Here is a 25,481-nt window from a genome sequence, read left to right on the forward strand (position 1 = left end):
GGGAGTCTGTGTGGCAGATGCACAAGCTCAACTCCAGGCTCTACTAAAATAATTTAATAAGAAAAACGGAGTTTTTGCAACGGAGGCTGAGACAGCTCCTTTTTCTCTCCTCCCTTTCCCCTTCTCCATCCCTCCCAGCAAACCACACACTAAGGACCAGCCCTTTTACAACGCTTAGGCAGGACTGCGCCATCTGGCCACCAGGGGGCGGCCCTGCGCGCGGTCCACGTGGCGCAGCCTCCCGGCGGGAGGAGGAGCCGAACCTGCCACAGTGGCAGGGCTGGGGCAGGTCACTCGGAGCTGTCCCCATCCGGGCCGCTGTCCGGCGTGGGCGGGAGGAGGGGCCTCCGGCGGGAGCGCTTGACCCGGCGAGGGGGCATCTGCAGCCTCCGCTTCAGCACCGCTATGGGCAGGGTGGGGAGCTGTCAAGGGCAGGGAAGCCATCGGGAGCGGGGCGGGGCAGGTGAGGAGGGGAGCTTCTCACCAGCCACTGTGTCCTGGCTGTCCACTGTGGGCTCCCAGTAGATGCTCTCCCCACGCCTGAAGTTTCGGTGCAGCCGCGTGCAGAGCGTGGCAAGGGTGAGCAGCACCAACAGGAAGGTCAGGGCCATGGCAGCCCAGGCGGCCTCCTCCGTGCGCGGGGTGGGGCCCCGGGCTGCCGGCGGAGGCGCTGCTGCCCGAGCGGCCGGGGAAGCCTGACTTGGACAGGCACAGACCCCTGGGCTGCTTTGCCCTTTGGGCACCTGAGCCTCTAGCCTGGAGCTGACACTGCTTCCAGGCCCCCCAGGCAGCAGTGGGCCAGTGGGCACAGATGGGGCATTATCCCTTGCACCCTGGGGTCCCAACATAGGCTGCTTGGCCTCCATGCTCCGTGGGGAAACAGAGCGGAACCTCAGGGCTGAGGGGGTGGGCTGGAGACCAAGGGCAGCCCGCAGCCCACGCCTCTTGGCACCACTAGGAAAGAGCTGCCTAGGCCCTCTAGATGCCACCTCTACGCCCGGGGGCCTCCAGCTCCGCAGAGTAAAGGCCAAAGCCATGGCCTAAAAGGAGAAGAGACAGCAGTCACCCTTTCCCTGCCCAGATTACCCAATGACACCACCACCCTGGGCCACCAACCCAATGACCATCAAGCCTGGCCAGCACCCCTCACCTGCACACACCCTCTCCGGCACAGCCTCCCTCTGCCCGGTGTTGGCACCAAGGGATAGGGCCCAGAAAAACTGTCAGAGCGAAACCATGCTTTCTCCTTCTTTTGCTTCCGCCGCCTCCTCCTCTTCAGCCAGTGGGCAGCCCAGGCTGGCTCTACCCATGCCATCTCCAGTGCCACCCCCCATGCTGCCAGTACCAGGGGCTATGAAAGGAGGTAACTGTTAGAGCTAAGACAAAGATGGGGAGCAAGCAAGAGGAGGCCCTGAATTCCCCTTGCCCTGCACGTGGGGCTGCAGCCCCTGCCAGTGCCAGACAACCACCTTTCAGCAACCACTCACCCGATCCTGGGTGAGGCTGGAGTCAGGGACCAGTAAGGGCTGGGCCATGCAAATGTGGGCCAGGAAGGCAAGCTGGAGCTTCAGCCAGGGGTGGGCACAGGGATGGTAGAGGAAGCTGACATCCTCAGCCTGGAGGAAAGGCATGGAGACATCAAGCCAGGTCCCTCCCTAAGAATCCCAAGTTCTCCCATCCTGGGGAGCCAACTTAAAGGGACTCCCAGGATGGCCAGATGACCCTTCCACCTTCAGGGCTCAGGAAAGGACAAAGGGCCCTGGATACTGGTGTGCACCCCCTCTTGCCTCTGGGCATTCCATTCATCCCTCCTCTCCATGCACTGCCACCCCTCAAAGCTCACAACTTCTGTGACAGCATGCGTGGTTAACCCTGCCAGACTCACACCACACTCTTTAGCTGTATTTCTCTGGACCTGCCACGGTGGCTCTACAGGTTCCCAGTCTAGACTGTAAGCACCCCCCAAATAGAGACCAGCTCTTCTATGTATTGCCCCATCTATATATTCAATCTCATCTCCCCAACACATCCAAATACAGGGCACAAAGGCAGCAGGTGCACAATCTCAGGATGGAAACACTTCATCAATTATTAATTATTCTTTGACTGAGCTGACCTAACGCTCAGCACTTGTGCCAGATGCTGTAGGAGATGCCAAAAGAGAACTCCTGGACTCCGCTCGCAGGGAATGCAAAGGAAACTCAGGGGAACAGAACTAATGCAAATGAAAGCACAAACTAATAAAACTCAGAGTGATTAGTTGCTAAATTACAAGAGACAGGTTATAAGCATTACACAAATTTGGAGAAGGTGATGAATAAATAAGGGCTAATATGATCAGGCAAGGTCTCAAGAGAGAGCTGACTCCTATGCTGGGTTTTGAAGATGGATGGGGATGGATGGCAGGAGGGCAGGGAGCTGCCCCCTTCAAGTCAGGATACGCCAGGTGTTGAGGGGAATAAGCAGGTGCAAAAGTACAGGGGTGGGAATAAGCCTCGAACTCATATGTGTGGTGAGCAGACCAACAAAACGAGAGGAACCAAAGATGTGGGGAGGTTGGATGAGGTTTACTTAACGAGGTAGAGCCTGAAAAACTAGACAGGGGAGTATGGCCATGATAAGGGGAGAAATAAGGAGCCACTGGTTTCTGAACAGTGGAATGAAAGGGAATGTTTGGGAAAAGGAATCAGGTGGGTGGCATGAGCTCTTTTGGCCTGGAGCTATTACAAGGATCAAAAAAAATAGATATTTCAGAAGGAAAACCAAAGGGACAGAGAAGCTATCCAACCACTGGCAATGTAAATAGGCAGCCCCACAAGGTGAATCCACAGTTTGGTTGGTAACCTGAGGTACACACACTCCTTACAGCTTCCTATTTTCCAAAGTGCTGTCCCACACTATTTGTTAACTCCTCATGGGGAGGGACGTTACTAATAACCTCTCTTACAGAAAAATGAGGCCCAGAGAAGTCAGGAGACTTCCAAAGTCACACAACAGAGCTGGAGCACAAGTTGTTCTTTCCTTCTACCCTCAGGGTTCCCCTTGCAGCCTCCTGCCCACACAGCCAGCTACTCAACAGGACGCCTGACAAGCACTGCAGAGGACCAAGGCCTGTGGCTCACTGTCCTGGGACTAAGAACATTGCCTCTTACTGGGGGCAGTGGTAAAGAATGGAGCCGGTGAGCAGAAAAGGTGGAGAAAGCCTGCGAGGAGCTCGCTGTTTCCAGTGCAGACACTGAGGATGCCTCCTGCTTGTACTTACCTGCCGTGGACTCACCCGTGTGTAGGTCACTCTTGGCGACACCTATACAGGGGGAGAGAAGAGACCTTAGAGCCCATGGGGGACTCTGGGGGGGTGTGGGTGGGGAGAGAACAGCAGGCCCGTGCCGTCACGTTGGAATGGAGACGTTGGTAGCTTGAGGGCCGGAGGAACCGGCAGAGGTGCTCAGAGGGTGGCTGTGGAAGGTGCCGCGAGGCCAGGGCGGGACTGGGCTGCCCCTTCACACTCCTCTCTCCCACCGCCCTCCAGGCACCCACCTGTGGGGGCAGAGGCCACAGGCCCTCGGGACAATGGGCTCCCGCCTCCTCCGCCGGCTCAGCCACCACCTGTGGGTTCAAGGCGCAGAAGAGCTGGGGCGTTTGGCCTCGGCGCGGGCTCTGCCCTCTCCCTCCCAGGCCCAGCCCTCCAAGGGGAGAACTCCTAGTCCCCTCTCCGCGCACCACTCCTTCCAGCACGAACTTTTGGCAAAGCACTTTGAGATCCCGGGCCGAAGCCTTCTCGGGAGCGGGTCGCCTTACCTCACTGGGACCCAGAAGCCCCGCCAGGGCCGCCAGGAGCAGCAGTTGGGGCGGAGGCGGAGGAGGCGCCATCCCGGCCCGCCCCAGCACTGCCCGCAGCCCAGCAAGCCAGGGAGCGCGCGCCGCCTGGCCCTGCCCCCGCGCACCCACGCCGCCCGCGTGCCCACGTAGACCCCGGGCTCGCGCGCGCCGTCCCGCCGCGACTCTCCAGGCTCGCGCGCCCCTCCCCTCGCCTCGCCTCGCCCCGCCCCAGTGCCCGCCCACAGCCCGGGACAGTGCGCGCAAGCGTCCTCAACCCCAAGCCGGAAAAATTGTTCGGAAGCCGGTCTTCTGCGCGCAGCGCTGCGAGGCAGGCGGGACCACCTCCTTCGCCCGGGCACTCGTCTCAGCGGGTCTCCGCGGCCTGCAGGGCGCAGCTGCAGCTCCTGGGTGGATCTTGGAGCGGGGAGGAGGGCGGGAATTGGGATTCCACTGTGAACTGGGTGGCGCAGGAGGGGAGACGGGTCCGCTCCTTCGGCAAACCCGCTTCAGACTTATCAATGTGACCTGCATCTAGAAGAGGGACCGAAGCCTGAAGTCCGAGCTGCAGAAGAGGGTCCCCACTCTAGAGCTACACCTTCATCCCATCCCACTCTTGCCCTCGCAAATAGCGCCCGAACCCGGAGGAGTCTCCAAGGGTCTCAGGCCTCCACGCTCCCCAGACCCAGAAGTCCCAGGAAGCTGGAGCCGGGCTGGGGGCTGCTTTCTTGCCCACATCCGCCTCCGCTTTCGTAATTAGCCCAGCGGGGACAAGCAGATGCCCGAGGAGACTTTGGTCACCGTGAGGTGGAGTCACAGGCCTCGCCCCCAGCAGGGAGCGCTGGCCAGACGTCACCTGCAGCGGGTGCCCGCTCTGCCGCCCTCTCCCCGGTGCCCTTCTCCTTGGCCCGGCTCAGGATTTTGAGGAAAGACGGGAAAGTGGGTGGAGGATAAGAGTTGAAATGCCCAGCCCAAAACTTTGAAATAGAGCAAGACCGTCTCCACATAGCTGTGACTTGCAAGGGGTATTTCTTACCCTTCCCCCATTCCCCGGTAATTGCCAGTTATTGAGCTGATGAAGGGACTGCCATCTATCCCCTGCCACGGCCGGGTCGCGGGGTGATAGGCATCCCCCTCCAAGGGCACCTGAGTGCGTCTTTTCCTCCAGCCTATTCTCGGAGGTTTGGGGCTGTTTCTTTTGGGGAAGTCCTTCCTGGGGAGCGGTGGTGAGGATTTCCTCTACCTGAAGCCAGGTTCCAGGGGAGCCCCACGCTCCCGGGGTATCGGCACAGCGCACTAATGCAGGCAAGGGAACGAGCATTCCCCGGCACTCCAGCCTCCTGCTGCTAACCCGCGGTCGGGGCACGACGCCGGCCCTGGCCCTCGCTGGCCCTGAGCCGGACCCCCGCCCGGCCGGGTTATTGCGCAGTTGCGGGTGCCCGCGGGGCCGAGACAAACACCGAGGTCAGAGAGCACAGCCGAGCCTGGCGACGGAGGTGCGGGTGGTGGCTGCGGCTGCACTGCAGCCGCCCCGCGGAAGCCCGGGAGCCCGCGCCGGGAGCTGCAGTTTATTCACTTCTCCCTTTTGCTACTTCTCAACAGCGGCCCCTGAGGGCGCAGCGACGCAGGTCTCCCCGGTAGCTGCACACCCTACACACCAGGCGGGACGGAGGGGTGGGGGCAGAGGATTCTGAGACTCATCCCCGTCCCCCAAGCCTCGGTCTCCAAGTCTCCCCACTTTTCTGCCCCCCACACCCCACTCCTCGGCTTGCTGCCCTCCCCACTCCCTTCCGTCTCGCCGGCGCGTCCTCGCTCCCTCCCCGCGGCCTCCGCTCCTTTCACCTCTTGCTCCTGCTTGTCGCAATCACTGTACAAAGGGCCGTGGGCGGGAGTGGGGGGCGGGTGAGGGGAGCCGGGACCGAACTGGCTGTCTCTGCGGGGCCGCGGCCAATCCGGAGTGCACCCCCTCCCTCCGCGCGGGAGGGCCCTGGGCAGCCGCCGCGGCCCGGTGGAGCCGCGGCCAGAGCGGGGAGCTGGCCAAGGGGACCTCCCCGCCGCTGCCGCCCGCCGGGGGCTCTCCGGCCTCGCCATGCCGCCGTGGGGCGCCGCCCTCGCCCTGCTCCTGGCCGCGCTCGCCCTGCTTGGCCTGCTCGCCGCGCTGCTGCGGCGCCCCGGGAGGCGCGCCGTCGGAGCGAGGACCCTGCCGGGGGCGCAGGGCCAAGACCACGAGGAGGAGGTGGACGGCGCAGGCACCGCGGACCAGTTCAGCGACGGGCGTGAGCCTCTGCCCGGCGGGTGCAGGCTCATCTGTAAGCCGTCGGCGCTGGCCCAGTGCCTGCTGCGCGCCTTGCGACGCTCGACAGCGCTGGAGCCGGGCCCGCGCTCCTGGCTCTCCGGGCCCCACCTGCAGACCCTCTGCCATTTCGTGCTGCCGGTGGGGCCGGGGTCCGATCTGGCCCGGGAGTACCTGCAGTTGGCGGACGACGGGCTGGTGGCCCTGGACTGGGTCGTGGGACCTTGCGCCCGGGGCCGCCGGGTCACCAATGCCGGGGGCCTCCCGGCGGTGCTGCTGGTGATTCCCAATGCCTGGGGACGCCTCACCCGCAACGTGCTCGGCCTCTGCCTGCTGGCCCTGGAGCGCGGCTACTACCCGGTCATCTTCCACCGTCGCGGCCACCACGGCTGCCCACTGGTCAGCCCCCGGCTGCAGCCTTTCGGGGACCCGTCTGATCTCAAAGAGGCCATCACTTACATCCGCTTCCGACACCCCGCAGCCCCGCTGTTCGCGGTGAGCGAGGGCTCAGGCTCGGCGCTGCTGCTGTCCTACCTGGGCGAGTGTGGCTCCTCCAGCTACATGACCGGTGCAGCCTGCATCTCGCCGGTGCTATGCTGCCGCGAGTGGTTTGAGGCCGGCCTGCCCTGGCCCTACGAGCGGGGCTTTCTGCTCCACCAGAAGATCGCCCTCAGCAGGTGGGTAACGGCGGCTGCAGACGAGCAATGGGGGAATAGAGGTTTGGGGCTGAGAAACGGCTCTGCCTGGTTTAGAATCAAACAGGTTTAGAGCAATTTGGGCAAAGTTTTCCTCACACACTTCCTGAAGCGTCCAAACCCTCTAGTCTGGACAGAATCAGGGAAGCAGGTTTAAAAGCCACAGACGGACTCAGCATCATTAGCTAGAGCAGGGACTCCTGACCTGGGGCCCTCTGGCCTCACTCACCTCAGCCCCACCCGTGTCCTAGCAACCTGAGCACCTGCCCCACCCGCCACAAGAGGCAGCACCTGACACGTACATCACTTAGTCCATAGCTTGTCAAATCAGCAAAGAGGGCTCTGGAAGCAATTGTGACTGGTTATCTGTCCAGAATGTTTCCTCTGAGCCTGGAGGTGACAGGAATCAGAAATTTGGTGGTATTTGATTGATTAAAATTCTTTAGACCTGACAGATGTTTTGCATATTCCCAGGTATATACTCAATATTTAATGCAAAAATTTAAGAGTATTTAAACATTTTTTTTAATCTCCAAAAAGAAAAGAATCTACCACCAGGGTGATGGGAGAATTTACCACTGAGAAGGCCTGAGTGACATTCCCACAGCAAATAACCAGGCCCCTGCTTACACTGTTGTTTTCCTAGGAGATGGAAGAACGAGGTCAAAGACACGATGGCAGCAGTGTGGTGTGGCAGAAAGACCTGGGATGTGGGGTCAGACCCACTTGGGTTCAAATCCTGAATTTCCAGCAAGTTAGCTAACCCCTTTGAGCCTCACTTCCCTCTTCAGTTAAATGGAGCTTATAATAACCACTTCCCAAGGTGGTTATAAGCATGAAATAAGATAATGAAAGTAAGGGGCCTGGCACCAATACATGGTGACAATTGTGATTTCTCTTTCTTTCCTTGCCCTATTTTGCCTCCTGTTCTAAGAAGGTCAACCCTGAGCTCAGCAACAGCCCATGTGCTACCATGGCAACCCAGAGCCGCTGGAACAGTCCAGGGGCAAGGTACTCTCTCATGGCTTAACTGCCAGTTTCCATCCCCAAATGACCACCCTCAGTACTGACCCTGGGCACCAGCTGGAGGATAAGGTAAGGGAAGTGGAGAGGAAACCTGGGCCTTTAGGAACTGCCCTGCCCATGGAATTTTGGGATTGCCAACTTGGGGCAAGCCTCTTTGAATGTTTGCAGGAAACACCTATCCAAATTCAGCTGGCTAAGGCTGAATTAATCCAAATAAAGGACAGAGCTGCCCATCCTGGCCTCCTGGTCAGGGTGCCAGGCCCTCTCCAGGGAGGTGGAAACAGCAAAGATGTCCCTCTTTCCCAGAGCAGTTGCTCTCAGGCTCCCATTTGGGGCCTCACCCAATTAATTACACTCCCAGTCACTTCCTCCGCCACTCAGTCCTCTCTAGGAATACCTGCCCCACTGATCGAGGACACACTCATCTGTCATCAGCTGGATAGCATATTATCTTTTAAAAAAGCAAACAAACTAATACAACTTAAAGTAAGATGTTAATGTTGGGGGATGTCACTTGCTGGTTTGGATAGTCTGAGCCACTGAGTTCTTCCAAGAGAGGTTCAGGAGGTGACATTTCATAGCAGGTTCCCTACAGAGGGTCTGAAGATGAGGTCTGGAGGAGAGCTGTTGCAATAACTCAGCAGCTGTAAAGTCAGATGCTGCCCCAGGGCTGGGGAGGTAATGCCATGAATGACTGTCCTGGTAGAAACTGTAACACAGGAAGGAGGGAGGAAATACCCTGATTGTTGCCATGCCAGCCCATGTCGCCAGATCTCCCCAATCCCCTCGAGAAGCCAGATAGATGCATTTTACGTGAAATCTCCTGATTTTAAATGATGGCAATGACATGGAAGTTTTTAAATACATTATATGGCCAAAGAAAGCCTTTGTGGTCAGAATCTGGCCTGTGGGCTGCCACTCTGTAACTTCTGCTGTCAATTTATTTTCCAGTTCTTTCCTCTCTTTCCTTCCTTCCCCATTCAACTTCTTTCTGCCAGGTACGCCACAGCCCTGGAGGACACAGTGGACACTGGAAAACTGTTCAGGAGCCGCTCCCTGCGAGAGTTTGAAGAGACCCTCTTCTGCCACACCAAGAGCTTCCCCATCAGCTGGGACACCTACTGGGACCACAACGACCCCCTCCGGGATGTGGACGAGGCAGCCGTACCTGTGCTGTGCATCTGTAGCGCCGATGATCCTGTGTGTGGGCCCCCAAACCACTTTCTGCCAACTGAACTCTTTCACAGCAACCCCTACTTCTTCCTCCTGCTCAGCCGCCATGGAGGCCACTGTGGCTTCCTGCGCCAGGAGCCCTTGCCAGCCTGGAGCCACGAGGTCATCGTGGAGTACTTCCGGGCCTTGACTGAGTTCTTCCGAACGGAGGAGAGGATGAAAGGGCTGAGCAGGCGCGGAGTTTCGTTCCTAGGGGGCCGGCGTCGCTGGGGAACCCTGCCAAAGCGGGAGGTCTCTCCCTCTTCCAACCTGGAGGAGATCTTTAGCTGGAAGAGATCGTATACAAGGTGAGACCTGACCCAAGAACCCGCCAGCCCTGCGAGGAAGAAAGAGCTGGGCACGGCTGAGTCCTGAAAAGGCATTGAGGACTGAATGGGGCAGGCAGCTTCAGCTCTTTGCCCCTGATTCAGCCCCTTCTCTCTTAAACTGGTCTGTGGAAAGAGATGGAACTTCAGCAAGCTAGCGTTCATTAGCCCCTGAGCAGAACTCCTGCCCAGGCCCTGCTCTACACATGCCAACTCATCCTGGTTCAGCAGCTGGGCATTCCCTGTCACTGTCCCCTGTCACCGACTTCATAAGCCAAAGAATATCTCCATGTATGTCCCTGGACTCAAGAGAAAATGCTCGCTCACAGCACAGATACAAAGGAGATGAGTTTTGTGAGCCATTGGGCAGGTCTGTGCCACATAAATAATCAGCTCTGTGACGCTGGTTCTCAAGCTGGAGCCACTTGATGTAGTGAGGACAGGATGTTTGTGTCTTGATGCTACTTCCCTCGTTTTTTTCTGCGGCTGTGGCGCTCTGCTGACTTCATGTGGTGGCAGACGTGGAAGTGGCTCACAGAGCTAACGCGTCTTGCGTTGACTGTGATATAGGCCCAGAGGCAATAAGTGCTGTGCTGAGACTGGGTTGGGGAGGGCAACCAGCTAGACAGCGTGAACGCCTGCGTCTAGAATACCAAGGGCCAGTCTTTCGGTTGAGTTCTGCAAGTCCTGACTGGGAGTGGGGCTGATCTGGGGCTTTCAGCCTAGGACCTCAAGACTCACTAGAGACATCCCAAGGATGATTTTAGGAAGAGGAAATCCTCTCAGGGTCTGCTTGACCATGGCTTAAGGAGCCAGGCTCTCAAGACATTCTAGCTGCTCCCTCCAGTACCATTTTGGGGGATTACTCCAGAGTTCTAGCGAGAGGTGTTTTTCTCCTGAGATGTGGGCTTTCTCTAAGTGGTAAAAGTATAAACCTCATATCTCAGGTGTTTTTTTGGTTAGTTGCCCTCCTTTCTGACACTACTACTAGCCTTTCCCTCTCCAGACCCTGGAGAGACATCTGGGACCAGAGAAAGCAAACAAAATTTCCAAGAGATTGGCTAGAACTGACTCAGTGATTTATGAATATTTCACATTACCATGCTTTTTCTGCTCAGTTATTCAAAAGGCCATCCATGTAGATGCAGGAAAAGCTTCCTCCTGGATCTGACCACTCAGTGACTGATAGGCTCTTTGGTTTTATGAGGACTAATGCTTAAGATCAGAGTAAAATAAGGCATTGTACAGGTTGACCCACACCTTGGTTTGGATTAGGCCATTAAGCAATACAATAGGACATCCAGTTCCTCCCAGAAAATCTTTGCCCTGAAATTTTAATTGGTCATCAAGAAAGAAGGCACCTGTTTTGACAGGAAGCTCCATACTGGCCTCACAAATAGCAAAGCAATTTGAAGAAGGAGAGATGTTTACCAAAAGTCATATCCTAAGGCTTGGTATGAGGAATTTCTGGGGCCATGATTTTAGGTTTGGATAATTTTAGCCCATCCTTGTTCCTCTGGATCAAATAAAAAGACACTCTGAACTATCCAAGAATCTAAACTGAAATGCAGACAACATTCAATTGTCTAAGGCACATTATCCTGTCATGAAAACATTCCCTCCCTCCTTTCCCCACTTCTTGTTCCTCCTCCTCTATGTTCCTCATCTAACATTCTCTCACCATTTCTGAGCAGGAGAGATAATAAGGAAGTGAACCCTAAAGAAGCTGTTCTACTTCTGGTTAACGCCTGGGTATAAGGCTTGGCAAAGAATTACTGACATCTGGCCAGCCCCCTCCCCCAGCATCTGGTACAGTGGGGATTTCAGCTTATTAGGTTTTGCAGTCCCGTACGCAGGACCCTATAACCATTCAGAACTCACTGCAAAACGGGGAGCAGTCCAGTGGTTTTTAACCACCCCCACCCTCACCCCCCAGGATTAAAGGGCCCCTAAGGGCTAAAATCCAGATTGTTTCTCTAGGCCAGATACCACGGGACTCTGGTTAAGATAATAGCTTTGGGAGAAATCATGGTTCCTTTTTAACAGGAAAGCCAGCTTGTGGGGTGGGGTGGGGGAGGATATATATATATATATGTATTAAAAAAATTTTTTTTTCCAGTTATAGTCTTAAAGCTCTGTGAACAGCAGAACAGCCCTTGTCCCTTGGATCCCCTTGGATCCACAGCCCTAATGACCTAAACCCTAAAGTATTTCTCCTCCATGCCCCTGTGCCAGAGGTACTCATAGCCATTCTCAGGAAGCTACCTCTCTCTCATCTTCTCATCACCATTTGGTGACATCACTGCTTTTCAAGCCATTTTTGCCAAGAAAGCGTAGTTCCTGTTCAAGCAGGTCTGGGTGACACTGTCCTTCAGTCTAATGATGAAGGAATCACCCAAATTGGCTCTGCTTTGGTTAATAGCTAATTATATGAAACCAGATGGAGGAACCCCAGGCACACATTCTGAGAGAAGGCATGGCCCTAAAAACGAAGTGACAAATTATGAGTTTGGGGAAGCAAGAAACAAACAACAAAACAAACAAAACCCAAAGAAGTACCACTGAGTTGGGAGTTTTCCAGGTAGCAAGTCTTTAGCAATCCTCTCAGGTCTCATTCACTTGCTTGCCTCCCTTTTGGTCTCTTCATTATTTATAAACACCTTCAAATGGTAAAGGGGGAAAAGAAAACACAATCCAATTACAATAAAGGAGGCATAATCTCAGACCTGAGTTATCTGTCTCCACCCACTGGATCAGAATGCAGGAAGCAGACAACTGCTTCTCAAGGTTTTCTTGAGTCCTACTAAGTTCTGACCTCTGATACCAAAGACTGTGCTAAGCTGTAACTTAATTCTCTTAAAGATTTAGTATTTTATGTATTTATGCATAGGTTTCCAAGGTGGCTTGGCCAGAGATGACAATAAAAAAACATAGCACCAAATCCTCATTTTGAGATGTCATCTCTGTTTCGAGTGAAGATATCCTTGCTAAGACTTGAGTACTGTTAGAAAAGAGGTCTTGACACAGGAAGTGTCATCTTAGCTTTATATATAACCTCAAAACCACCCCAGAGTCAGAGGTTGCTCTGTACTCATCTTCCACCCAGACTGCAGGATCCTTTGTCAGTCAGTCACCCTCAGTAATGCCATGGTTTCTTCCTTTAGAAATGAACTTTAGTATAAAGTTCCCACCCTGCTTAAACAGGCAGAGATACTTGGCCACTTTGGCAGAACTTGCCAATGATACCAATGATCCTACAGCCAAGCCACAAAAGATGGCCTCAGAAACTGTTTTCACTAGTTATGACAGTTTGTAGAGTTAAGATTAAGAAGTTATGCCTAGGGAGTGTCCAAGTGCCCAGGGATGGAACGAATGCCTTAGGAAGCAGAAGGTCCCACATCATTGGTGGTATACACAAGCTAGACTGCTCCTAGGCACATATCATGGAGGGGACATGTGCTGAGAAATAAGGGTGGCCTACATTAGATATAAGGTCTCTTCTCAACTGAGAGTCGGTGACTGGAAATAATGCTAACGAGCTCAGTGGGCTGTAAAGACTTCTGGTTGGTTTATGGGCTTGAGGATCAGATCATAGACCTGATCCAAATTCTGGGAGTTGGGAGATGACATAAAGATTTTAATGAAAATAACCCTACCAAAGTGACCAGAGGATGTTTTAAGACATCTAATAATTATGCTTTGAAGTATCCAGGAAGAGCTAAAAGTTTAGAGGAAAAGTAGAATTTCATTAAAACAAAAAATAAAAGATATTAACACTTAAAAAACAAATGTCTCTGGCTCCTCCAGCCTTCCTGTGTAATAAGGTATCTTGCTCTAGTGTCTATCACTAGTGAGATTGAAGAAAAAATTCTCTCGGCTTGTTTGCCTCTGAATAATAAATTGCAGTCTCCCTGCAACAATGGAATGTCATTCTTTTTTAAATCTCCACAAACAAATGTGCTGTTTGTCTTCTTAAGTCCTCTATGTACTGAGCTGTGCTCACCTACCTGTGGAGTTAACGGAGCCTCACTGCACATTCTCTATTTGCTGGTTGTTGCTTCACTTCTATAGATCTAGGCTTGTGTCCCCTAACACTAACCAGTGGAACCTCTGTTTAATCAACAACCAGGCCTCCTGCTCTGGGCTAATAATTTCCCAGCAGGCTCAAAATTCCCTGATCATCAGTGGTACCTACACAGAGATATCTTCCAGTGGGCAATTAGTAATTTGTGTGTTGGATAGAGCACTGAAATAGTTTGGAGATGTGGGTTCTAGTTTCTACTTCATTTGTGACTCATATGAGTTTGGGCAAGTTATGAGTTGTTCCATATGAAAAGACTGAGACTGTGAATAGGCCTTAATTAAGATCTGTTAGGCTATGATGAAATAGTAAAAGCAGATGGATCCCATTCTTCAAGCCCATTTAATTCCTCAACCAGAGCTCAAAGACCTCTATAATGAGGTGGCATCTGCTTTCAGATCAGAGTCCATATTCTGATTCTTGTAAGGCCAAGGATTTCCAGTTGTTAATTCCACTGCAAAGTTGGGAAGGGCCTGGAAGAGCAGCACCTTTGAGGCTTACAAACTGGGTGCTGGGTTGCCCAATTGAGGACAAACTCTCCCCACCCCCTTCCCAAACACACACACACACACACACACACACACACACACACACACACACACACACACACACGCTCTCTCTCTCTCTCAGATAACCATGTTATGGCTAATAGGTTATACATTGGTTCATTTGTTCCAGCCAGAAACTATCTGCTTTCCTATTTCTTGTAAGTGATGGTCAGAAAGGATGTGACTTTTAAGATCTCAGTTAGTAGTGATGGGGCTAAAGACCAGAACCCTAAACCACTGCTCTTTATGCCATACTTTGCCTTTTCCTAGTCAATCACTGGCTAAGATGACAGTAAACAATGCTCATTTTCAACTCCATAGTGTAAAGGGTGTTAACAAAAGGAGAAAGAATTTGTCTTCAGAACTGCTGCACAACTCTTGTGGCAGAGCCAACATGAATCTATAAATGGCACCCCTAACGTTATTACACAGCCCGCAATAAACAACACCCTCAGCAGCCTTGTCTCCCTCCTATCCGTAAGAACAAGTATCTGAAAGTATAATTAAAGTCACTAATTGCCTAGGACATATATAGGAAAACCCTGGTTTGGCAGCTGGCATCACTGAGATGTAGATGATAGCACTAACTTATAACCCTGGGGCTGTGGAGCTAGCCAACCACTGTGGTGTTTTAATTTATGTTAAATTTTCTTTTATAAAAAAAAAATTTCTTTTTATAGTCAGGTAGGATAGGCTTTAAACCCTAAACATAACTCAGAGCATCTCTGATGTGTTTAGTCAATGACAGCATTTGTTCTGGGTTGCTGACATGGTAGAAGCACCTAACTCTCCATCCACTGTAGTTTGAACTGCTCAATTGTGGGGATAAAGCAGAAAGAAATCTTGTTTTTTTAAAACCCCTTTTAACTCAACCAAATTCAGGGTGGGATGTTGGGAAATGCTGGAGATAGAACACCTGGAATCAAATCTTGGCTCTGCCACGTAGTTGTTTGACCCAGGCAAATTAAACACTACATAAATGCTAATTAATCTCAAAATAGCTCAGCATCAACATTCTAGGAGTTTAGAAGCTATGTTAAAAAGTTAAAAGTGCCATTTTTCTGATAGTCTTCTATTCAATAAAGTAGGTAATCTCAACTATACTTTTTAAAATGACAACACTTAAAACTATTTTCTAGTAGAAAAAAACATATAAACCCCAGCCCAAGAAACTCCTTCCCTCCAAATTAAGCCTTCTGACAAAGTCATTTTAACAGGACTGGATTAGATACTCTACCCCATTCAGGGCTAAAATGTGATGATTTTCAAATCTGGGAAAACGAACCCAGGTGAAACCACCTTGTGAAGCTTTGTACAAGGCCCAAGAACTGCATACATCTATGTGTCCATGTGTCTGGGAGGAACTGTAGTTACACAGACCACAACATATGGCTATATAAAACTTAAGAACCTGCAACAAGCCATTAGAAGCTAAAGTATAATCATCTCACATCCACAGCACAGTAGGCTACTTCACTGTCTGGGCACACAGAATTCAAGGCAATTAGTCTAGAGGGTTTTAGTCCACACTAGGGAGCTCATTCTTACCCATATCTTACTCATTTTTGTAACCCCCAACGTACAGCACAGTGCCTGAGATTCAGTAATTACCCAGTAAATAGTCACTGAACTGAAATATACTTTATCTTTATGGGAATACAATTACTTTAAAAAACTGAGCAGACACTCTGTGTACTAAAATTACTTTATTACAGTTGATTTTTTTAAACATTTCCTTTGCTATGATACAAAGGATACTTACAAACAAAATATTACATATGACCTTGTTTTCGCTCTTATGTTCTGACAACTTGGTAACAGCTTTAAATGCACAATCTATACAATTAATACAGGTTATATGTGAACTATAAGGTATGTTGAACCAGAAGAATACTGACAATATACTGTACAATAAGCCTTACCAATTAGTGCTGCGGACCATTTCTACCAAAAGGAAAATGCACATCTGTACAGTCACCTTTACCAGCTGGTGCTGACAGTGAGGGAGAGGCTTCTTCCCCATTGCAACCCTTGATAAGCCTCCCCTGTGGGTGTCTGTTTGGTCCAAAAATTAAGAGGACTGTGTATATTTAAAATTAGTCTCCGGTAAAGTGGCAGAACATCACTTTCAACATGATAATCTCTTGCCAAAAAAATCAGTCCTAGTTTTAAAAGACCACAGGTCCTTTGTCCACCATGAAAACCCTACAGGCTCAAGGGCTTTAGGAGATGAGAAGATGAAGGCTGCCAAAAAAGGAGGCAAGAAACCAAGCCAAAATCTAGGTCTTGCAAAATCGTCATTTTTCTTCCCTTCACCAAAGGGAACTAGAAATGTACAAATTCATTGATGAACCTCAATGATAACATATCAGTTAGCTGATAACCCTCATTTTATCTGGACCCCTGACTTGTGGGAATAACTGAAAGAGATTGTGAATAATATATACCACTTTTAGAAAAGAACCTCTTGCTTAGTTAAAATATTCCCTTTAGCCACCAAAGCTGGTCCTGGGCTATTACAGGTGTGCATTCATCTCTCAATGGTCTACTCAGAAATGATAAGGTTACAGCTTTTTTTCTTTTCTTTTTTCTTTTTTTAAATAAAAAAGCAATTGACTGAAGCATTTTTCTTTTTTTAGGTAAATAGCAAAAATAAAAATAAAAACCAACCCTGGCATTTGCACAAATAATGCAAATGGAGTGATATGGCCTTTAAGGTAATGGGTTAGTAGAAAGGAAGAGAAGTGAAGAAAATCCAGAGAAAATGATGTACTGATGTTTCTTTTTAAAAATTTCTACAATACATGTGCAAAAAAATCATGCTGGTTGAGGAAAACAAAAGTAAATGAGTATATAAAACTAAAATCATAAATAATATGTTTGGATGACTGGTAAAAGCAGAAACCAACCTGGGTTACAAAAAGGATTATACATTCAAGATGCTCTTAAACCCAGTGGGATAACTTATGTTAAAACTGTGTTAATAGTTACGTTAAAAATCTCAAGTTTGTTTTTAAATCTTCACAATACAAGCAAAGCTGTTTTAAAATATACACTATACATATTTCTCATAGTCTCTCCAACCTCATTAATGCGCATTAGGCTATCTTTTTCATGTACTAAAACAAGGGGGTTTTGAAAGCTAAATTGCTCAGAGTAACTCACCCATTATTTAAATGTTTAAGTTTTAAATGGGTTAAAATTTTTAGCAGACTTATATAAATAGGATTTAGCAACACAAGTGTTAATGAAAAAAACTCTAAAGCATTTACAAATTATCAGGTTGAAATAGTCTCGGGAACTTATGTGCACTATACTTCAAAATGTTATTTACATCAGACCATCACTTTTGTAAAAATTTCCCTAAAAAATAAAAAACAAAATAAATTTGGAGAATTAACCCACTCTAACCTAGCAGAGAAGGATCATAAAAGGAGAGGTAAAACAATAACAAAATTATCTCTTAATAGAAATCCCACATATCCCTCTCTACTTGGATTTTGCCCTATGAAACCACCTGCAATTCCTAATAGGCTCATTTATCAAGTGGCAAGATAACGTGGTAAAATACCTTGTCAGACAGATTACTGGCCTCAAGTGGACTTCCTAAAAAAAATTTTCCTACCTGTGTCTCCTGCTTGGATTATTTTAGGACACGTGTATGTAATTAATTGGAGGGGCACTCTAAGTAGGCACAACTCCCATTTAATGTGGAATAAAAGGTCTGACATAAAATGCTGCTGGGAAGAAGGGGTGGTGGTTTCTTTGATATTATGAAATGCAAGAAAGCACATTTGGAATAGGCACCAAAAAAGAGCTTTCTGGCAACATACCAGGGGCAGCCAACATCTTAATAAACTAAATATACTTGTCTATGACCAAAAAAGGGTTAGAAGGGTTCCAATATTTCCCCCCAGGTTTGTTTGATATGTGCCCAATAGTCACATGGCCAGCTGGAATCTGCAAACATTAAGCAGTTCCATCCTTTTAAATCACATAATTCATTCCATGACCATGTGTAATTTATAGAAACAATAATGTTCATGCTGAGGCAATGTATTTGAGGGCTCAGAAAAAGCAAAATGTGCCACTGAGAGAAACCTGTTCCCATACAACTGGTCTTCATGCTTTCAAGTGGCCCAAATATACCCTTGATGCTAAGCCAAGCCATGCAAAAGCAAAGAGTACACACTTTTCATTAACACTGGTATCTCATTTCTAAACTTCACTGACCTCAGAGTTGCCAAAGAAACATGAGTAATGAAGGCATACAAATGAAGGTTCATGGATTTTAAAAAAATGCAATTCCCTCATCTATGTTTACCAGCTTTAATGACAAAGGAATTGTCAAAGGATTGACAAAGGAATACATGTAATTCTGGAAATAGGAAAATGCTCCAGAAATGGGATCAATGTGCCAGTAATTAAGCATAGTTCATTTCATTTGAAAATTCAGCGAGAGCCCAATAAACAATTCCAAGCCATAATGTTATCACCTGCATAATTTACATAAACATTAAAACCCTTGCACTTTATAGACAAAACACACTTCTGTAAACATGGCCACTGGGGGAGGGAGGTTCCCTACCTCATTCATGATTGAGGACATGTAATCATTGTATTAAATAAAATGACTTTGCTTCAAAAGATTTTAAACCTGACCAATGGTTGAGCTTAATTTCTCCCTGTTTAACAACACTGAAGCATTAATTCTAAAAATGTTACCTAGGATGGTTTCAGGGTTAGATGCTAGGACCACAACTGGCAATGACAGCAACTCCTCTCTAGCTGGCACAGACTTATAAACTTTAGTACAAAAACAAAAAAATACAGAAACTAGGTCAATTTGTTAGCTAAATATTTACAGATAATTACATGATTTCTTCACTCACAATTGCTAAAAACTATGAGTGAAAAGGAAACTGTGCAGGTTGAATTACCCGTAATTTAGGGGGAATTCTGGGGTATCAAGATACCCTTTTCATTCATTCACAAGTCTCATCTTCTCTCTACTTTTTCATGGCAAACTACCTACAGATGTCCAGATTAGTATATCCAATGGGCATCCTGTTTCAGAGAGGATTAACCTTTTTCTCTATTTAAAGAAGACTCTCTTGTACATTTAAAAACAAAACAAACCCAACACAATCAAACAGATAAACACACACACACACAAGCTCTGAAACTTCAAAAAGTTCTGATTGCTGGGTAACAGTTAACAGTGATGGTGACATAGTAAATGGCTCCCCAGTTTTAATTCTCTGCCTTTATTTTCTTTAAAGGATATCTATTTGGGGGTGCGTGAGAGGGAAGTGCAAGTTTAAGAAACCCACAACAGGCAGATAAGGTGCATGCTAATTTACATATTTCTTATGATCTGAAGACTACCATTAGGCCAAATAGATTCTCTTCCCTTGCATGAGTGAAATTTTGGAAATCTGAATATAAACAAGGGAAGAATTAGTTAATGTGACTTTAAAGGGGGCTACCAGAATTCAGTAGAAAATATAAATGCACAATAAAGGAAGAGTTCTCAGCTTCACTTTCTTTTTCTAGACAGTGTTTAATAAAACTTCTTTACAAATTAAGTCACTTCCAATGTAGACTTACTGTAGTGATTTAATAAAAGTGCAGACAACATAACCAGACACACAGCAAAATAGACTTCAATCAGTAGTCCTTGCATACAAGAGGCAAGTCTGCTAAGTGTACAGCACACTTTTCATCCTTTAAGGAATCTGAGGATGGAAAATTTCCAGTTCTTAACAACTAAGAGTAAGTGAGTGCCTTTTAATAGGCAATGCTACAACCTGGTTGGGGGGCACTATCATGATAGATGAGGGAAAACAGAATTTGTTTCTCTTTAATAAGGATCTGTATTTTGGTAAGCAGCTCCAAGATGACAGCCCAAGTTTTAGATTTGTTCCTTAGAGAAAGCAGTTTTCTAAGAAGTAAGAGCCTCCTCTTCCATCATTATAGGAGATTCACACTTATACACCTTAAATATATTATTTTCTGACTGGAATATACACTAGACACTTCACATTGTGAGCATGGAACAAAACGCAGGGCCATATAAACTACTTAGGAAAGGGTTGCAGTGTTGGGCCAAATCTGTGCTTGAAAAGTAGTGCCTCCGAAGGGGTGGAAGGTGCATGAAGAACTTACTATTAGCAAGCAAGAAGAGGCAGCTAAAAGGAGAAAGCCCCTTGCCAATACCAAATCCTTCTCTCCCAGTGGCCATTTCCTGTTGATTTTATAGTTTAGGAGAACCTTAGATGCTTTAGCAGTAATTCCTTTCTTGGATGTTTTGGTCCTTAGCAAAATTTATAATAATTATTATCAATGGAGTAAAAAGGGTAAGAGGATCAATGGCACCACTACTAAGAAATATGCATGGAGTGCACATGAAGATTATGTGACTTATTGGTTCTTTTTATCTTTGCAGAGGAATCACCACCAGTGTTTTTAGTTTCCATGGTTCATTTCTCTCTGCATCACCTATCTTTCATTGCATCATGACACAAACTCACAGAAACACTAACTGGCTCCTTCCCCAGCACTATTTTACTGCATTGCAACTTATGGTTCCACATTTTACTTAACTTTCTTTCCACCCACTCAAGTGCTAAGAGGGGATTAAAATAGAAAAGATTGCATCTAATGACCACCTTCTCATAAATATCAACCCAGAGTACTCATTGTTAAGAAACACATGCATTCTTGCCTTAACTGAGGACTAAAATAATGAAACAAAATAACAGAACCTTAAGTGCCCTGATGGAAATGTACAGTATGAATTATATTCATCAATCTATACACACATATAGACACTCATATGTATATACAATATATACATACAAATGATAATAACTATACCAAAAATGTGCATATTTAACACAGTTTTTAAAAGCCAGTAGATTATGGTATAATACAATTTATTTCCACTAGTGAATGGCACAAATGGAGAAATGCAAAGGAGGTGTTTCAAGTACAATAAAGTAATTTTTCACAGGTGAAAATAAACAGTATTATTCCAGTGTCCAACACAATGTATTCTATAAAAGTTTAAAATGCCATTTAGTTACAGAAGTAGAAAGCTACTAAAGTCTGCCTTATGGTCTGAAAAAGACACTCATAGTGTTTTCAATTTTTGAAAAGGGGGTGAGGAAAAATAGGTGGGAGTGGGAGAGAGTCAAGGACAGTTTCTTTAGTGTACTGAATGGTGTTTACCCGATGTCTAGGCAGCTGAAAATCATAATGACTATGCTAAAAAGTTCAACTTACCAATAAATCCTTGGCCTAGAGTACGAAGCATATCATATCTGTGGGTGTGGCTTCAAATGCAGGACTACTCATCTCTAGGCACAGAAATGACTAAAAAGAATGGCAGCTCTGAATAAAACTAATAAAAACATATTTTCCAACTAACTTTATCTATATAATGAAAATACTTTGATACTTTAATTCGGGGTTAGAGCTGACTTTAATAAGGGGAAAAATATGTGCAAAAGGAAGGGAACCCCATTAGGAAAAATATATTTCAAGGTATGAGGTTTTGCATTTTTCTAATGCTAACTTAAAAAAGGGAGAGACAGTGAACACAAGAAACTTTTACTGCCAAGCTCTGGATACCAGACATAGCATTTACGACTTTCTGATATGCTGGACAAATATCCCATACTTTTAATTTTCTTAAACACATATATATCAAGTGAACACCAACAATGGGGAAGAGGTAGTAGTAATTTGATCAAATGTTGACGTCTGTACACTGATTCAGAAAGTGCCTGCTTCTTTCTTCAGAATCTCTCAAAACCTTTCAAATTTTCCTGCTACAAGCTTTACTCTCTGATAATTCCTACCACGTATGATATTCCTCAGAAGTTAGATCTTGCAAACACACACAAATCAATTAAGTTGAACCATTTTTGCAAACTATATATATTTTAATTAAAATGAACTTAATGGAATAATCCAGGTATAGTCATGGCCTACATGTAAAACTGGTTGCCACACAATTAAATCAGATACAAAGACCTACTGGATAGACATTTGGAGTCAGTATTCAATCACAATTTTACAAGTACATATGATCTGCATGAACTCAATAACTCAATTTGACTAATTTAAGTCCACAAGTGGACTTTAACATGTATTATTGGTAGTATTTTTTATTTTAAAGAGTTTTGTACGTAAAACTGAGCTGCACTCCTATTCCATGCCTCCAGTAGTATAGAGGGGCCAGACCTAATAAGAATTTTTTTAAAGGTATCAAATTCATTATATTTTTGGACATTAACTTTAAAGCTCTCTCCTATCATTTTCCTCCAAATAGGTAAATATCTCAATTTGTTTGAAATACTGTATAATAGGCGAATGCAAAATGATAGAAAATTAAAAGCTCCTTTCATTAGATAGACAAGAAGTACATGTCACGTTCACCTAAAAACTGGTGATCTCAAGCATGGCCAAGAGGACAATGTACCGGAGTGCTACCTGAAACACTGCCTAAAACTGTGTGTGAATTCTACTGTGATCTTGGTTTTTAAAAGATTTACATTAAAATATTAATTTTTCTTCTAGTTACCTTTAAATGAATGCCAGAAACTCCTAAAGGGGAGGATTCATGGAGATTAGACTGACATACCTGGGGAAGACTTAAATTTTGTTGAGAAAGCCAATATTTCAACAATTATAGATTACTGTTTGGTCATTAGCCTGGTCTAGGTGAAGAGTATCATTGAGAGGGACTCAGAAAATTCTACCTTGGAGTCCTCTGACTATTACAAAAAGCAGGATCCAGAGTCAGCAGCAAGGGTTCTTCAAGACAAGGGAGGGGTCAAGACAACTTGTAAGAAACTCTGATTTATCACTGAAAAGAAAGTTTTTTTCCTTCAAGTCATACTCACAGCTTCCTACCCACCTTCAACTCAATTTCCACACTAGCAGTGGAATACCAAGTAACATCTAACTTTCAGCATTGGGTTGATCCTTCATTGCAAAACAAAACAGAACAGAACAAAACAAAACAAAACACACCCCTCTGTGGGAAAAAAAAAAGTTAGCATTTGTCAAGAGATTCCCTGACCACTATAACTTACTTTACTTTTTTTTTTAAATTTGCCAAACTTGCTAGTTCCTTTTCAGTAGTACTTTAGCACCGAGGCTAGAGACTTCTGGAAGTGGTGTTTCCTGTTGTGTGATGTTAACATGATGCCAAATGGTCACTAAGTCTCAAGGAACTAGAAGTTTGTAAAGTATTGCAGCAACAAAAACAGCAATTAAAAAAAAAAAGAAAAAAAAAAAAAGAGGACCTGCACATGCAGCAAAATCTACAGTGGTGATGAGGATTAGTCAGCAGCTGGTAAAGTCATTGGCTCAGTGACTCCTGGTTCACTATGGCAACTAAGCATTTAAATAATTGGCTATTCTACTTGTAAACAGGAAATCCCATAAGCCAAAAGGGGTAATCAAATTATGTCTATGTAGTGTGGTGAGAATTCCAATAGATGGCAGTTTGCAAATATGGCATCATTCAAAACTCTCTGGCATTTGATTTGTATTGGCTGTATGTTCTTTGTTTCTGTACAAAGTAAAAGTACTGTTTGGGGTCTTGGGAATTATAGAGCTCAGCTAGGATAAGATATCACAGTATAAGCAACAAAATGTCAGGATATAGAGGCTTCATCTCCTCACTATGCTGCTGAACATACCCACCATATGAACTTTCAGGGGTCTCTCTCACCCTTCTGGTCTTCCCCTTTAAAGGCTCACAGGTTCGTTGATGCAATTCCCACACAACTTGTGATCTCCTTACACCTCCCATCTCACCATGCCACAAAAAAGGCACAACTGAATGGACAAAAAAAAAAAAAAAATCGCTGACAAATCTATGCAGCATTCAGAAAAAGAACTAAATTGTTTTCTACTCTCTGAAAAAGTCAATGGAACCCTTTAGTGTTCATGGATTTCCACATTCTTTTTCACTCAAATGAGGCTGAGAAGTCAGACCAATTTAATAAAGAAAATACATTGGTGAGGGGACACAGATGTGTTTCCATAATAACTTGTTTCAGCATATGCTGCCTGCTGTGAGTAGCTTATAAGAATTTGGGGTATGGAGAAAGGCTTTAGATTTTTTCACGACCTTCTTAGGATATAATTGCCCCAAAGTGATGACTCAAGACACATTCCTGCATTCTATTTTTGCAGTGTTCAGAAAATACCCCCTAACTAGCCAATTTCTTATAACCACATGCTTGAGATATATGTATGTGTGTGTGTGTGTGTGTGTGTATGTATATGTATACACACATATATATCTATTCCCCTTTTCAAAATTTCTCCGAAAGTTAAAAAACAAAAACAAAAAAACAAAACCCGGCAGCCAAATACTATGACATCTCAATTAGTAAACACAAAACAGAACGCTTTACAAAAATGAATGAAATATACCATATGCACTCAGCTTCCACACTGTAGTACCCAAGTGAGGAGGCTGCTGTGACGATGTCTGTAGGCAGTTTCTTTTGGCAGACAGCTCCAGCGGAATTGCCACTCTCAATTATTAAGTTATGTATAAGACATGTGTGACCCATTGGATATTTGTGAAGTGACACTCGTGCTTCTGCTCATGCCCTGCTCCGTCCGTCCCCCAGAAGCTGTCCGCCTTAGAGCCTGAGGGCTATTGCGGACTCCCATACTGCTACCTCGAGGTACCCCTTGCATTGGCCCTGAGGGGTGACCCCACGGCTGGGGTCCACCTTGCATTGGATGGCCCCAAGCCTGTGGTGGGCCACCCATGGGATGACCCCAGTGAGGTCCTGGACCCCCAGTAGGATTGTGAGACCAACCAGAAGCTCCTGGGTAGCTGTGGCTGAATGCCTCAGGGGAGAGATTAGAAAGGACCATGTTACTAAAACCTAGTCTCATGCTTTCAGAGTCAAAGGCTTCAATTTCTCTGGCTTGACGTTCCAGCAGGCTTCGTATTCGTTCTGTGCGTTCATTCTGCAAAGCCAACATTTCTTCTTCAATCTGATGGGGGTTAGGAGGAGAGAAGCAAAAAGAAAGCCGATTTATTTTTTAAAATCTACAAACTAAGGAAGTGATAATTACTCAGCTTTGAAGTGAATCATAAAAAAGTTCTCTCTGGCTATTTTATAGCTGTACATTCAAAATCAAAGAGATGTATTGTAGAAATAATCCATAATTTATATTTCTAAAATGTGTAACATCAAGTTCTTAAAAGCAAAGGCAATAACCTCTACTGAAATAATAAATCAAGGCAATTATCATCAATGGCTACTAAATCATTAGGTAAAACACTGAATTAAAAAAAAAAGTGGGTGAAGGGAAACTAGCTTCATCAGACATAGCAAACTCTCACTCTAATAAAATAAATGTGGGGGACTTTCCTGGTGGTGCAGTGGTTAAGAATCTGCCTGCCAATGCGGGGGACATGGGTTTGATCTTTGGTCCGGG

General features: G+C 46.5%; 3 protein-coding genes across 9 annotated transcripts in view; 1 reads left to right on the forward strand and 2 right to left on the reverse strand.

Moving 5' to 3' along the window:
- Window positions 1–32: 32 nt before the first annotated feature.
- Window positions 33–5,592, reverse strand: TP53I13 (tumor protein p53 inducible protein 13). Of its 4 annotated transcripts, XM_032616442.1 has the most exons (8): window positions 4,853–5,584; window positions 3,799–4,350; window positions 3,538–3,606; window positions 3,263–3,304; window positions 1,488–1,616; window positions 1,151–1,351; window positions 485–1,040; window positions 33–403 (listed from the first exon to the last, which is right to left on the reverse strand). In XM_032616442.1, exons 2-8 carry the CDS (start codon window positions 3,868–3,870, stop codon window positions 291–293), a joined length of 1,182 nt encoding a protein of 393 aa, XP_032472333.1. In that variant the 5' UTR covers window positions 3,871–4,350; window positions 4,853–5,584; the 3' UTR covers window positions 33–290. The 4 variants fall into 4 exon arrangements, with proteins under 4 accessions (XP_032472333.1, XP_032472332.1, XP_032472335.1 ...); XM_032616441.1 differs by having other exon boundaries at window positions 3,799–5,584; XM_032616444.1 differs by lacking the exon at window positions 1,151–1,351 and having other exon boundaries at window positions 3,799–5,592.
- A 180-nt stretch (window positions 5,593–5,772) lies between these two features.
- ABHD15 (abhydrolase domain containing 15) lies at window positions 5,773–11,934 on the forward strand. 2 transcript variants are annotated; one of them, XM_032616439.1, is made up of 2 exons: window positions 5,773–6,786; window positions 8,829–11,934. In XM_032616439.1, exons 1-2 carry the CDS (start codon window positions 5,906–5,908, stop codon window positions 9,352–9,354), a joined length of 1,407 nt encoding a protein of 468 aa, XP_032472330.1. In that variant the 5' UTR covers window positions 5,773–5,905; the 3' UTR covers window positions 9,355–11,934. The 2 variants fall into 2 exon arrangements, with proteins under 2 accessions (XP_032472330.1, XP_032472331.1); XM_032616440.1 differs by having other exon boundaries at window positions 8,782–9,341.
- A 3,750-nt stretch (window positions 11,935–15,684) lies between these two features.
- TAOK1 (TAO kinase 1) overlaps window positions 15,685–25,481 on the reverse strand; it is a 151,309-nt gene continuing 141,512 nt past the window's right edge. For 2 of the 3 annotated variants that reach the window (XM_032616434.1, XM_032616435.1), the window contains one exon: window positions 15,685–25,034. In XM_032616434.1, coding sequence (XP_032472325.1) covers window positions 24,573–25,034 — 462 coding nt within the window. In that variant the 3' untranslated portion in view covers window positions 15,685–24,572. The remainder of the gene's footprint in view (window positions 25,035–25,481) is intronic. The other variant, XR_004347492.1, reaches the window with a different exon arrangement.

This window comes from Phocoena sinus, chromosome 20 (genome assembly GCF_008692025.1).
Source record: "Phocoena sinus isolate mPhoSin1 chromosome 20, mPhoSin1.pri, whole genome shotgun sequence".
Lineage (NCBI taxonomy): Eukaryota > Metazoa > Chordata > Mammalia > Artiodactyla > Phocoenidae > Phocoena > Phocoena sinus.

Coding starts and splice junctions, on each gene's coding strand:
- TP53I13 (XM_032616442.1), bottom strand. CDS start 3,870: ATGGCGCCTCCTCCGCCTCCGCCCCAACTGCTGCTCCTGGCGGCCCTG. Junction 1,617..3,262: donor CACGGGTGAGTCCACGGCAG/GTAAGTACAAGC, acceptor CCTTTCCTCCAG/GCTGAGGATGTCAGCTTCCT. Junction 1,041..1,150: donor GCCGGAGAGGGTGTGTGCAG/GTGAGGGGTGCT, acceptor TTCTCCTTTTAG/GCCATGGCTTTGGCCTTTAC.
- ABHD15 (XM_032616439.1), top strand. CDS start 5,906: ATGCCGCCGTGGGGCGCCGCCCTCGCCCTGCTCCTGGCCGCGCTCGCC. Junction 6,787..8,828: donor CAGAAGATCGCCCTCAGCAG/GTGGGTAACGGC, acceptor TCTTTCTGCCAG/GTACGCCACAGCCCTGGAGG.